The sequence below is a fragment of the Ziziphus jujuba genome, chromosome 5 (assembly GCF_031755915.1).
Source record: "Ziziphus jujuba cultivar Dongzao chromosome 5, ASM3175591v1".
In the NCBI taxonomy this organism is placed as follows: domain Eukaryota; kingdom Viridiplantae; phylum Streptophyta; class Magnoliopsida; order Rosales; family Rhamnaceae; genus Ziziphus; species Ziziphus jujuba.
In genome coordinates this window covers 32635873-32649766 of record NC_083383.1, presented here as the reverse complement: position 1 = coordinate 32649766, position 13894 = coordinate 32635873, and the positions used below count along the sequence as shown (strand labels likewise).

The 13894-nt window shown below is 29.1% G+C and overlaps 2 protein-coding genes across 2 annotated transcripts; one reads left to right on the top strand and one right to left on the bottom strand.

Annotated features, from left to right (window-relative positions):
- Positions 1 to 772: 772 nt before the first annotated feature.
- On the top strand, positions 773 to 3094 carry LOC107429219 (heavy metal-associated isoprenylated plant protein 4). Its single transcript, XM_016039872.4, has 4 exons — positions 773 to 1111; positions 1302 to 1489; positions 2283 to 2370; positions 2500 to 3094. Exons 1-4 carry the CDS (start codon positions 883 to 885, stop codon positions 2904 to 2906), a joined length of 912 nt encoding a protein of 303 aa, XP_015895358.3. The 5' UTR covers positions 773 to 882; the 3' UTR covers positions 2907 to 3094.
- A 5298-nt stretch (positions 3095 to 8392) lies between these two features.
- On the bottom strand, positions 8393 to 9934 carry LOC107429156 (AT-hook motif nuclear-localized protein 23). The gene has a single exon (XM_016039816.4). It carries the CDS (start codon positions 9548 to 9550, stop codon positions 8678 to 8680), a length of 873 nt encoding a protein of 290 aa, XP_015895302.3. The 5' UTR covers positions 9551 to 9934; the 3' UTR covers positions 8393 to 8677.
- Between the last annotated feature and the right edge of the window lie 3960 nt (positions 9935 to 13894).

Genomic DNA, 13894 nt, shown 5'->3' with positions numbered 1-13894 from the left:
AAACTATATGACTTTGGACGTTATCACTCGTACAAAGGTTGACACGTTGGGCTCAATCTACACTAGATCCATGAATGGAGTTGGGCATTTAATAAGGACGAGCCCAAACCCGTGTTCTACGAGCGTAAGAAGATCAACCTTAGACTAATTAAAATGTTCTTTTTTCTTTTTCCTTTTTTTTTTTTTTGTTTTTTTCGTTATTAGAATAAAATGTTAACTGATTTCTATCCTAGATATTGATTATCGACATCCAAAAGGACATGTTTACTAATTTGGAACCAAAAAAAATTAAAAGAACGAAAATGAGCATTCAGGTACACCCCCAAATTTAATTATTGTTATTATTGTGCTGAGGTTCATCACCACAGCATTGATGTGCATAAACTTTTGTCCTACTTAACTTCTTCAGAATGTGTCTTAAAATGTTTTTAACCGTACCAAGTCAGTAATTAGTTGAACTGTTTTTTAAAAAAATAAATAAATAAAAAAGAACATTAAACATTTAATTTATAATTAAGGTATTAAAAAAAGGAATTAAGTATAGCGATAAAACTAACGTTTGCGGTTTTGTCAAACATGCGAAGGCAGTCATTATTAGATGATCTGCCACTAGAAAAAGAAAAATGTCATAACGTATCATAAGGAATTTCACAAGAATTTAACAAAAGTTGGCGACCTACCCTCATTACAAAGTCCCACCAACACAATGCATGCCTTGTACATCTTGCATATTATAAGTTGGGGATTTTGCTAATTAAAGTCCCCTGATCAACTCACATAGTTTTTAATTGTTTTTTGTGTCTGCAAATTCTCCAACATTTAATCATTTTGCATGCTTATGAAGCTCCAGGCTAGGTAGGAATAGCTTAATCTGCTGCTAAAATGGCTTCAAAAGGTGAAAGTAAACAGAAAGAGCAAGAGAAAGACACGGCGAAAGAAGGAGGCAAAGAGAAAGAAGAAGGGAAAGACACAGCAAAAGAAGGAATCAAAGAGAAAGAGAAAGAGAAAGAGAAAGAGAAGAAGGATGGGATAATCAATGCTGTTTACAAAGTAAACATGCATTGCCAGAAATGTGCACGCGATATCAAGAAGCCTCTTATGAGAACCCAAGGTAAAACCTACACTATATATATATATATATATATATATAAATTCATCCAATTTATATTTTTCTTTAATTTTGAGATATATAGCTTAAATTTTTCTTTATTTTACATGGAAAGCTAGGAGCTATTTATGGAGATTTGGTTCTTTGTTTTTATATTTTTTTTATATATGAAGCATTATTTAATTATTAACAGGGGTTCAGAATGTGGAGGTTGATATGGAGAAAGGTGAAATTAGGGCAAAAGGAATTTTCGACCCCATTAAAATTCATAAACAAATAGAGAGATTGAGTAAGAAGAAGACTGAGTTGATATCACCCAAAATCCAGATAAAGGAAAAAGATACTTCCAAAGTAGACCAAAAACCTAAGGAAACCAAACAAGTGAGTTTTCGTACTTATTAATTATATATTGATTTCTATTTTTATTTAATAATACAAATTCATAAATAAAAAAAAAAACCTTTAATAGTTTTCTAATATATATATATATATATATATATCTATATGCCTGCATGGAAATTTGTGTATATATTGTATGCATCTTTTGCTTGCATCCCTTGAATGAAATTAATTAGAAGGGAAACAGTGAAACCGCAGGCTGTTATTAATTAATTTGGATTAAAAAATAAATGTCTTTTTGTTTGGAGGGAAATGGTATACATGTGCTAGGTGGTGTCTCGGGATGTAATTTATTACCCATTTTCGAATTAATTATCTTATCTTCTTTCTTGTCATGAAATTCCCAGGCAAGCCTCATGGATGCACACCATTAATTTAGGATCTTTTTTAGTCATCCAAGAATAATATTAGAGTTTAATTAATTCATAAACCGTATATGTGCACCATATTTCTATTAACTAACTTTTTTGCTTTATATTAGCCTATATATATTGACTATATATATATATATATATATTTGTTTAATCATATATAATGTAGTCTTATTAATTATTGGAACTGATCCTAATTTTAATTATATAATATTGTAATACAATTTAAACTTTCTATTTTAATTAGTTTGTAATTAATCAATGTATTAGTCTTAGTTCCGAAGAATATATATAATACAAAGACTACTCTGATTAATGAATTGAATTAACAACTCGTATATTATGTTATTCAAGAAAATAAAGTTTGTAAAGTCTGACTCCTATTATTTTATGATATATCAAAGGAAATTTCTCGGACAACATCGGTGAAGGTTCATATGCACTGCGAACAATGTGAGAAAGACCTAAAAAAGAAGTTGCTAAAGCGAAAAGGTATTATATAAGAATTACAACATTAGTGATCAGTAGCTAGTGTCAAAGATGTTTGGAAATTCATTAAAAATAAATAATTTTGGGGGGTTCATTAATTAATTATAATTAATAAGCCTATAATATTGGCAGATATTTACAGTGTTAAAACTGACATGAAAGCCCAAACTCTAACGGTGGATGGAACAATTGAGCCTGAAAAACTCATAAACTTGCTTCGGAAAAAAGTGCACAAACACGCAGAGATTATAGCCTCAAAACCAGACAAAAAGGATGAAAAGAAAGACATGGATAAAGGGGAAAAGGATGAAAAGAAAGACAAGGATAAAGGGGAAAAGGATGAAAAGAAAGACAAAGAAAAAGAAGGAAAATCTAGTACTAGTACGAGTGAATCAGCCAAGATTGTTGAAATAAATAAGGAGGAGACAAAGGTAGTGGAAGTCAAGGCCAAAGACAGCAATGCCCCATATTTTGTTCACTATGTCTATGCTCCCCAATTATTTAGTGATGAAAATCCAAATGCTTGTTGTGTAGTATAGACTAATAAGTACTGCTTGTTTTGAGTATTTCATATGCCCAAAATCATGCATATACAAATTAAGTTTGACATGGAATTATTCAAATAATTTAATATATATATATATATATATATGTATTATGTGGATATGAGGATTTGAATTTGAAATTATTATAAAAGAAAATATTTGAAATAATAACTTTACTATTAGATTGATCCCTCCATACACATATATATGCTTGTGTTTCATGTGTGCTTGTGTTTTCCGACATCCATGCAAAGCATATATATTTATTTCCTATATACAAATGCTTCTTTTTAAATATATAGTGTTGTTACTTTTTAGTTATTGCTACAGAAAAACCATGAGTTATATGTTACCGATTAATAATCACTAGATAAGTCTTTCTTATTCCTAATTTATTAAATTTGTCGTTTTTATTTCCTAAATTTTCTTTTAATTAATTCTCAACCACCGAACGGATAATTAAACCATATATATATATATATATATATAAAGTTTGAAGCATGATGTATATACATCATTAAATATTTTTATGAGAATTATATAACTTCAAAAAGATATGACAAATGCTTCCGTGTAATGTGAAGATTTGTTAGCGTACCTAAAGTCACTAAAAAGGTGAGTCCGAATTAAAGACATAATGGAGAATATAAAATTATTGTAACATATTTATAACTCGTCCATCTCATTCAGTAAAAATATATATATGGCGCGTCTATGTCATTGAAGCTATATATGGCGAAATTAATTAATATATATTAATAGATATTTTTTTCCATACGTTTACTTTTTCATTTTCGTTTTTTTTTTAATTTTTTTTAATTTTTTATTTTTTTTATGCCATGTGAAAATGTATATATTAAGAGAAAGTCTCAGAAAAAAATAATAAAAAAATATTAATATAGAAATTAACTAACAATAAAAATCAACTAACATTAACAATTAACTAAAAATAACTAAAGTACATGTAACGTACACACATACACACACATATATATATATATATATATATTGATAGACTAAACAAATTATTAATTAATAAGGAAATCGACAAGTTTTTCTTTTTGTTTGGTAAGTAAGGATATGGACCAATTTATGTATAATAAATTTAAGATAAAATAATTAATATAAAATCCACTAAAATAACTACAAGAACAAAAAAATAATAATAACTATATTACGGTCCAGCTAGCTTAAGGAATTTTATATTTAAATGTATGATTCACTTTAGATATAAATTTATAAAAAATAAATATTTTGTACTTTTATTTGGTCATGTCTCAATTTGTTGTTTTTTTTTTTTTTTTGAAAAATTTATAACTTCATCAATTATATAATTTGATAAAATTGACAATATCACATAACATAGGTAGGGAGCTTGAATTAATAATATATATTTGAATTAGAAATTTTTTCAATATAATTGATTTAACAAAAAAGCAAAAGCATTTAAGACCATTTTATTTTCAAATATTAGATTTTTATCAAAATCCGTTAATTTGTAAGAGAAACCGTGAAAATGGTTACGTGCTCACGTGATCTCAAAATTAAATTTTTTTTTCCAAATTTTTTATTTAAAATTAAAAAAATTGTTGAAAACCCAAACGCACAATTTTGAAAACCCTAATCTTCTACTTCTTTCTTCTTCATCCATTGCTCATCTCCTCAAGCCCTCTCTTATCTAACTACGTCAAACCAAACTTCAATTCTTCCTTTCAATTTCTCTTTCTTAATCTCGATTTTCTTTGACTTTCTCTAATCCAGATTCCAAACCCCGTAATTTTAAAAAGCTTTCATTTTTCTCAGAAAGATTAGTAGGAGAGAGGGCAGTTCACACCCCGTCTGATGGGAAGCTCAAGCTCCTCCACCTCCACCATCGCTTCCAACTCTGCCTCTGCAACCTCCTTAGCCCCATCATCCATCCACCTCCTGCAACTGATATCCAGAAGAGCAGTTCACCAGTTTCTGCCCCTCATGCCTCTAACAGTTCACCAAATTTTTTTTTTTTTTTCCCCAACTGGGTGTTTGAAAAAGGAGGAATTTTTATAGGTATTTTTTTTTAGGTTTACTTGTTTTCTTCAGGATGCATGATATAAAAAAAGACAGTAGAGGATGATGTTGATTTTGTATATGAGGTGTTTTGGAATGTGGTGATCGGATGCGTTTAAGATGTTGAAATTGGAAGCTTTCTATTTAATTTTTGCAACTCAGAGATTCAACCTCAGATTTTTTTTTTTTTTTTTTTTGGGGGGGGGGGGGGGGGGGGGGGGGTTGTTGGTGGTGGTTTGACTTGAAATGAATTAATTGAGCATCGAATTCAAAGTAAATTTCATTTTGCCTGGTTGAGTAGAGGAGGAAGAAGGAAAAGAAGATGAAGGGTTTTCAAAACTATGCGTTTGGGCTTTTAACAATTTTTTTTTTAAATTTTAAATAAAAAATATGGAAAAAAAAAGAAAATTAATTTTGTGGATGCAGGTTACCATTTTCATGGTTTCTGTTAGAAATTAACGGATTTGAATTAAAATTTAGTATTTTGAAAATAAAAAAGGTATTAAATTCAAATTTTTTTTACAACACTTAAAATGAAATATTGTGAAAATAAAATACTAACTGCGTTTTATCCTTTTATCCTTTGATAAAATTGACAAGGTCACATTCACATAGCTAGGTGGCCTGATTTAATAATATATATTTGAATTTAGAATTCTTTTTTCCAGTAAAATTGATTTAACAAAAAAGCAAAAGCATTTATATTTTATTTCATCGGTATTATACCAACTTTCTTTCCCAAAAAAGTAAATAAAAAAAATCATCATAATAAAAATTAAAATTTCCATATAATCTAAGAAAACGCATGCTATATATATGATTACTATCGTCAATTATGACGCTGAAAATCTAGCAAAAAGACCTATGGATTTGTCATTATATTTATACCATTTTGGATTTGTCATTATGTTTATATCATTCTCCATAAATATGGTTTAAAATGGTTAATAGATTTTAAAGTAGTTTTCTGTTCTACAAAAAAAAAAAAAATATATATATATATATATATATTTTTAAAACAAAAATAAATATGTTTGGCCATTAATTTTCAAAAATAATTTTGAAAAATAAATCTAAAAGATAAAATTTAAAAAATATTAAAATAATATTTTTTGTTTTTTAGTTTAAAAATTATTTTCAAATATCACAAACCAAACATTTTTTATTTTCATGAAATAAATAAAAACAGTTTTATATTTTTTATTTTTAAAATAATATTTTAAAAACTAAAAATAGAAAACATGACCAAACAGGACTTAAAACTTTAAAAATCAAATTAAATCACAAAATTGTCCTTATAGAATAGTCTAGTATTAAAAATCATTATTATTTTTTGAATAATAATTCAAATTCAAATCATCTAGGCTTCCAGCCCTCAATATCAAAAAAAGATTAAAAGAAGATGAACATATTTGTGAAAAAAATAGAAGAAAGAAAACACAATTAAAAACTTATAAATGGTTATTAACCCAAAAAGTTTAAGTTATTAAAATGTTAATTATCATTTTTCTAATATTTTTTTAACATTTCCTTCACGTTTAAACCTGACCATTTTTTAATATACCAAGTCAAATTATCAAATTGTTTTTTTAACAGCTGTAAGTTGTTATAAAGTAAATTTAACATGTATATATATATATACACATCACGAGCAGCTTTCATTTATGAACATAAATAAATTCACTAGCTTGGGAAAGATTAAGATGGCGGCCAAGATTTCCCATCACACATGTATATTTGTCTTCTTTTTCACTTTTCATTTTTTATTAGGTACAACATATTCATATATTTCATTCTATAAAGAGAAATCAATATTTGAATCCCACTTTCTAGCATTTTAAGCTTTAATTAATTTAACAACTTTACCTTTCTCTGTTCCACATAATATTAGAAGATACACAAAAATATATAAATAAATTAACATACACAAGATATAATTTTCTTCCTAAATATATCAGGCAAGAAATAATAGGAAATAATATACAAAGCATGCATGCTTGAAGAACATATATATCAGATCAATAAATGTGTCTCGATAGCTTGATCTAATTCTCAAATATGATAGTATATATGAATTTTTCACCCTCTCTATAAATTCATTCCAAATTTTCACTACAGAGCAGAAGACGAGCTTTTGGTCATCGGATTGGCCATTAAAAAACACTACATCATATCTCTATCTCTATTATGAATATTAAAATGAAACTAGAGTAAAATGATCACACTCCCATTGAAGTTCAGAAATTGGTTGTTGGATACTCAATCAACTCATCAAAGTTAGTTGATCCGCTAAATTAAACTCATCATCACTTGAAACATTACAATATCAAAATATTTTTGAAAATATATTTTATTGAAAATTTTTAGTCGTTTAAACAAAATATTAACTAACCTTGTTAGCCTTCGGCTTCAGTTTCACCATTGCATGCATATGCATGTGCATGGAGGGAAATAATAATCTTCTTTTTCTTGTCAAATAAATAAATAAATGTTGGTGGTTGAGCAGAATGTGTGGTGGACTGACTTTCATTTGGCAATTAGTTCTCTCCCAGTATTTGTTAACAGCTAATTTATCACACCAACATTAAGGAGTTTAATATGCAGAAGAGAAACTCTGATCCAAGCAATCTAGCTGTTAATTATTTAATTAATGTACCAAAATACATTTTGCTCCATATATCATATTGAACAACACGGCAGGTAAAAGCTATTCTAAAAATTTCACCAAAAGTTTAGACAGATTTCCAAGAAATACTTAATTTTCCTACAGATAAAAACCCTTAATTAGTTAGTTGTCAAAATAATTAATTATTTGAATGCATGAAAAGTGAAACAAATTAAAAGAAATAAATAATTAGAAGCTTCTTTTTATATATGTGTGTTAATTTAACCCCTGTTGCCCATATTTTATGTGCTGCTAAGATTTAAGCATTTTTGGAGAGAATAAAGAGGTTATTAAAGTGGAGTACTAATCAGCTTCCCCCCTTCTTTAACTTCACATGATCCACTTGATTATATCATTGCTCATGGCGTTTAGGAGTAATTTAATCTATCATAGAATCTAGATCCAAAAGCAAACAATACAGAAATATATAAATATTTTTTTTTTCTTACACGGTTTAATTAACCTGAAGATTTAGGATGTATTCAAAACCTCTCTGTTAATTAAAAAAAATAAAGCCAAACATATGAGTCAATTAATTATTCCACAGAGATCAATATTTAAAGGCTACGATATAATTTGTTTGGATTACAAATTTCCAAAAAAAAGAATTCAAAAAATATTAAACCTTCTAATACTATGAAATTTCATTACGAATTCTAGCTGAAATAATTAAAGTTAGATTCATGAATAAAATCCAAAATTAACCAGTCAGTACTGGACCCATCGAGCCTAGAATGAAGAAATTAAAAAGGGAATTAATCAAGTTGGAGTAGTCCACATATATCATGATCATGATCATCAAATTAAGCCTTAATTTTTCAGAAACAAAAGAGAGTTACAAAAACAAAAAAAGATAAAAAGGAAGATAAGAAAGAAACGAAAACAAAGAAAACAAAAACAGAACGTGATTTTACAAAGATGGCATGGAGGCTTAATTAATTTTATCTAAAACACAAAAAAAAAAAAGGGGAAAAAAGAGAAGGATTGTCTGAGGTCGTTTAATTAGGTTACCTAATTAAGAAACAAAAACCCCCGTTGATGATGATCATCAATTTTAATAAGGTGGTCGTCCTGCTGATGAGTTTCCAGCTGCTGCTCCCCATCCATCAACAGGCATCTGAGGCATGTTATTCAGTGGCAGATTGAAGAAAGGAAGTCCCGATGACGGATCCGGAAACGGATTATTCACTCCGCCGCCGCCGCCGCCGCCGCCGCCTCCTCCGCCTCCACCGGGTCCTCCTTGAGGTTGCTGCATCTGAAGTGCCTCTTCCTGCTCATCCAAAGGCAATCTCTCATACGCCACGTTCGTAAACGACGAAGCTATCACGATTACCGGCCCCGATGCCGTGAGAGCTCCCACGACATTCCCTCCCACAACCTGCCCTTGCCCCCCCGACAAGAATATCGTCAAGCTCGTCGCCCCCGGCGGCGCTGGAGGAGGCAAGAACGAACCGGACAGTGACAGTATCTCGAACCGGCCGTGCAAGGTCAGAACGGCTCCCGCCGCTGCTGGCTGCCGGAGACTAACGTTGGTGACCATGCCGCTTCCACTCAAAACGCAGATCCCCCGCTGTCGCTTCCGGACATAGGTCACAAGAGATTCGAACACATCGCACCCGCTGCTGACCTCCAAAATATGAGCTCGGAGCGTGTTGGCACTCTCTCGGGTGATGATCACCGGCGGCTTGGGCTTGTTCTTGGACCCGGGAGGTCGGCCTCTGGGGCGGCGGCCCACGATATCGCCGTGACCTGAGTTAGGGACAAGGTCAAGGCCGCCTTGTAGGTTGTTTTCGTCGTCGTTTTGATCGGCGGAGAAGTGGTTGTTGTCATCGTCAGAGTTGGGGGGTCTTTGAAGATGGAGGTCGGTGGTGGTGCGTTGGAGCTGCTGAATAAAGGGAGATGCTGAACCTAAGTCTAAACCAGCCATACATACACCAAAACAGGATGTAAAAGGAAAACACACACACACACCCAAAAAAAAAAAAAAAAAAAAAAAAAAAAGAAAAAGAAAAAAGAAAGTAAGAAAGAAAAAAGAAAAAATTATAGTAATTAAAAATAGAGCTAGATAGAAAAATTAATAATTATAGAATTTAATAAAATTTGAGAGAGAGAGAGAGAGAGAGGAGGTGATCGAGAGAATTATTTAATGGTTTTGTTGAGAAAGGAGAGCCCCATGATTTCAAAGCACTGTAACAAATAGAAAACTAAAAGGAATCGAGTGCAGAGAAAGAAAAGGAGAGGGAGAGAAGAAGCAGCTGAGAGAGAAACACAGACAGACAGAAAAGATAAAGTGGCAAACGCCTGCACCTGTTCTCTACGCCTAAATTATATAAAACCTTTGTTATATTTTATCTATTAATTTATTCTTTAATTCATATGTACATATATATAATATTAATTTTTCTTAAATTTGTTTCTGTACTAGGGGAAAGTTGATTTTCTTTGCTTATGTTTTTCTGGGTTCCATTGGCCCATCAGATGGAGTAAGACTGACTATGGTTAGTTTATAATAATTTGTGTGAAAAACGGGTCTGTATCCTTTTCTGATTTGATATATAATTATTATTATTATTATTATTACTATTTTTTTAATCTCAAATTTTAAAATCAGAATGTGTTTGCAGTTAATATTATAATCATAATAAAAGTGATTAATCATGACCATCCTATATACAATAATACATGTTTGCAAGCCTAAATATATATATATATATACACACAAAATTATTGTTAGAATTATCAAATTAATTAGTTAATTAATAACTAATCAATTTTACATTGTTTTAATAGTCGCTAGATTTTGAATTGGTTCTTCTTACTTTTACAATTAATTTTATTTTCTAATAACTAACTAGCATGCTTCTAGAAAATTAACATTTCAAAGTACAATATTATTTTCAATTTTCAAATTCATGCATGAAGATCCGTCTTATTATAAATGACAAGTCTGATAGACTCCAAATATTATCATTTCTTTTTCCATGTAAGATATATATATATATATATATATATATAATAGATTAACTGGTGTTTATATATTTAATATGCACAAACATCAAGTAATTTAACATCAATTTATACATGTTAGATTAATTTGAACTTGATATTTGATTTTCTCTCTCCCCTTTCTTGCTAAAAGAAGGAAGAAAGATTGGACATTGTCAATTCAATCTTGAACCTCCACTAAACATTTTTTCCACCGAATAAAAAAATAAAAAGAAACCAAGGCAGTTTAGAAAATTAAAGAATTGAGCTGCTTTAGAAGATATAAAAGTAATATGAAATTGGAACTTCTGCAAACAGTAGTTGATTAATCAATTGGCAAATTCAAATTTTCATGCTAACATCCATGCTACAAGTTTGTAATTTATAAATTCTTTAACTGCAAATGTGCTAAACATTGTAGTATACATGAATACTTTTTTAATATGGAACTAATTAACTATGATTGATAGTGCATTTTCCGCAACCATTATCTAGCCAAACCCATTCATTATTAATTTAGTCAAGAAATAGGAACTATTGAGGTAGATGTTGATGTAAATATATAGAAATTATATAACCTTCTCTTTATTCATTGATTATATCCATAAGTAATGATCCTTTTTATTTTCTCAAAAAAACAAAAAGTAATGATCTTTTTTATATTAATGATATTCACTCCATCTTATATAATATTAATACTTGGAGAATAAAACTCGAACTTCTGATTTTGAAAATAATTGTGTGTACGAGTGTACATATACTTGTATAACATATATATATATACATACAGAAAAATTCTACGATGTGAACGGTCTGCATATAGATTGCATTCAAAACCGATATTTTTTGGATGAAAATTTCGGCTTTAATGTGTATAGTATACAACAAAACCGATTCTTTCATCCAAAAAGCATTGGTTTTGAATACGTTCACACCATAAAAATCTTTTATATATACATACATATATGATTTTGAATTTTTGATAAATTACAAACAAAGTTTTCATTTTATGTCGCAACTTATAAATGTGACAAGTATTAAGAGATTCCACTCCTTTTTTAAATTTTCAATTTTAAATTATTAATTAAGATGATATTTTTAGCATTTGTTATATTAGCAAAAATCATCTTATGTTAGAAATATATGCTCTTAACATGTATATATATATATATATATATAATAACTTTATATATAATTGAATCATATAATTTACTATAAAGGATTTCATATAATCTACTTAGCACACTTTTGTTATCAAAGATGTGCACTTGTTTTATAGCAAATTCTATACATATCATATCAATTCGGGAAAAGAAGCAGTAAACATGCAATACCATGGTGACACGATGCAACGCTTGTTGCACAAGCTGATATGTGGAGTGCTAGTAAATGGGCCATAATATGGAATCATCAACCACCACAACAGTATCAAAATATTGGTGGAGAAATATTTTATATAAACAACTTTTCAGATTGAATATGATGGTGAGAGATCTATCAAAGCCTAGGAACATGGCTTTAAAGAGGCTATTAATGGAAAAACAGTTGATTTTTTTTTAAAAAAAAAAAAAAAAAAACACACACACACACACACACAATTGGTTTCATTCACAGGTTGTGTGTTATATGTTGAAATCACTTAAAAGGATCGAAGAGATATACATACATTTTATTTTTTTTTTTTTTGGATATCCAATATGCATACGTCAATTAATGGGTTAATTACATTTGAATATATATCTAGTATTTTGGTCAAATTATGCATTAAATCTTTGAATTTAAAAAGTTCCATACTAGATCTTTAATTATAATTTGTTTTACATTCGTTAATTTTCAAATTAACTAATAGAAAGTTTAAATTTAAAAAAAAAATTAACTAGTTTTTTCTTCAATTAATTAATCAATTTTGGTCTTTTCTTATTTTCTTATTTGTAAATACGATCATCGCTTACAATTACTTCAAATTAAGGGATCATATATATGAACTCTCTCTTTCTCTTGCAAATGTAAAAATTGGCACCCTTTCTTTGGTAGTAAACACGCATCACGTAAGGTCATGTATATATATACATATATAATTACATACAAGCAAACAATATATACATATATATATATATATATATACACCGTCTCTTCTCATGTTTTTATTTTTATGTATAGTCTCTTATCAGATGTTTTTATTTTTATTTATAGTCTTTTACCAAATTGATGAGATAATATTATAAACAGTTATTATTTATATAGAGCTAGTTATTGGCAAAGTGTCAAAGAAAAAAATATAAAATAAATAATGATTCACCTTACATTAGCTTAAAGTTTTTTGTAAGAAGTGGTAATTTAATTTGATTTTATGATCTAAATTGGACCTTAAAAAATAATAAGCCTAATTTTGAAAGGAGTGTCATGAAAAATATATGAAAGAATGTCCACCGATCTCCCATCAACTTGAAAAATGATTATTCAACTCAAAGGAGTAGTCCGTGTTTTCCATTGGGAACCAATCAACTTAATTGGACGCCCCCTAATTTCACACCAGAATTTAGGGGTTCCCCTCTTTTCCATTTCGCCTACAATATATTCTAAGGTTTTGTTTTTTAATTCCAATATCCAAACTCATCCATTCCCATCTACTGTCACAATATTCCGACTAAAATCTCACATCTCATCTTTAATTAATTCATTTTTCACTTATATATATATATATATATAATGTATGGAAGTTAAAATCTTAAACACATCGAAAAATCAAGACCATCTAAATAACCCTTCATTCATTATTTTAATTCTTCGCAAATTAATGACCACTTTCAAACCATATGTACTTTCTACTTTCTAAGTTTTTAAGTAAACAATTATCAATAATTAAAGTAGTTTAATAATGAAAAGAGCTTCCTCTCCAAAAAGAAGAAGATGATTAATTTGGATTCTGAAGATCTTCAATCTTAAACTGTTGTCAAGACAATAAGATCATTCCCCATAAATATAGGGCAATAAAGAGCCCTACATGTCCCAAAAGGTTTCTTAAATAAAAATCAAGAAAAGTTAAACAAAAGTTGGAAAATCCACCCACACACGCCAAAAGCACGCATGAATCAATAAAGGAGTGATTGAGTTGGTAAATAAGAAAACATATATTATATTAAATTATCAAAATGACCAAATTTTAAAAAAAAGGATTAATTAATGTGGACCAAATTTCTTAGATCTCGCTAATCCTATTCTAATCCCAACTTTCCGAGTTTTGACCAACTCCTCCTATGTATATTCAATTCTTGTACTCATTATA

Bases quoted from the DNA above. Each gene is read 5' to 3' on its own strand.
- LOC107429156 (XM_016039816.4), bottom strand. From the start codon at position 9,550: ATGGCTGGTTTAGACTTAGGTTCAGCATCTCCCTTTATTCAGCAGCTC.
- LOC107429219 (XM_016039872.4), top strand. From the start codon at position 883: ATGGCTTCAAAAGGTGAAAGTAAACAGAAAGAGCAAGAGAAAGACACG. The intron at 1,490-2,282 runs GTGAGTTTTCGT...GATATATCAAAG, and splicing joins AACCTAAGGAAACCAAACAA to GAAATTTCTCGGACAACATC. The intron at 2,371-2,499 runs GTATTATATAAG...TAATATTGGCAG, and splicing joins GAAGTTGCTAAAGCGAAAAG to ATATTTACAGTGTTAAAACT.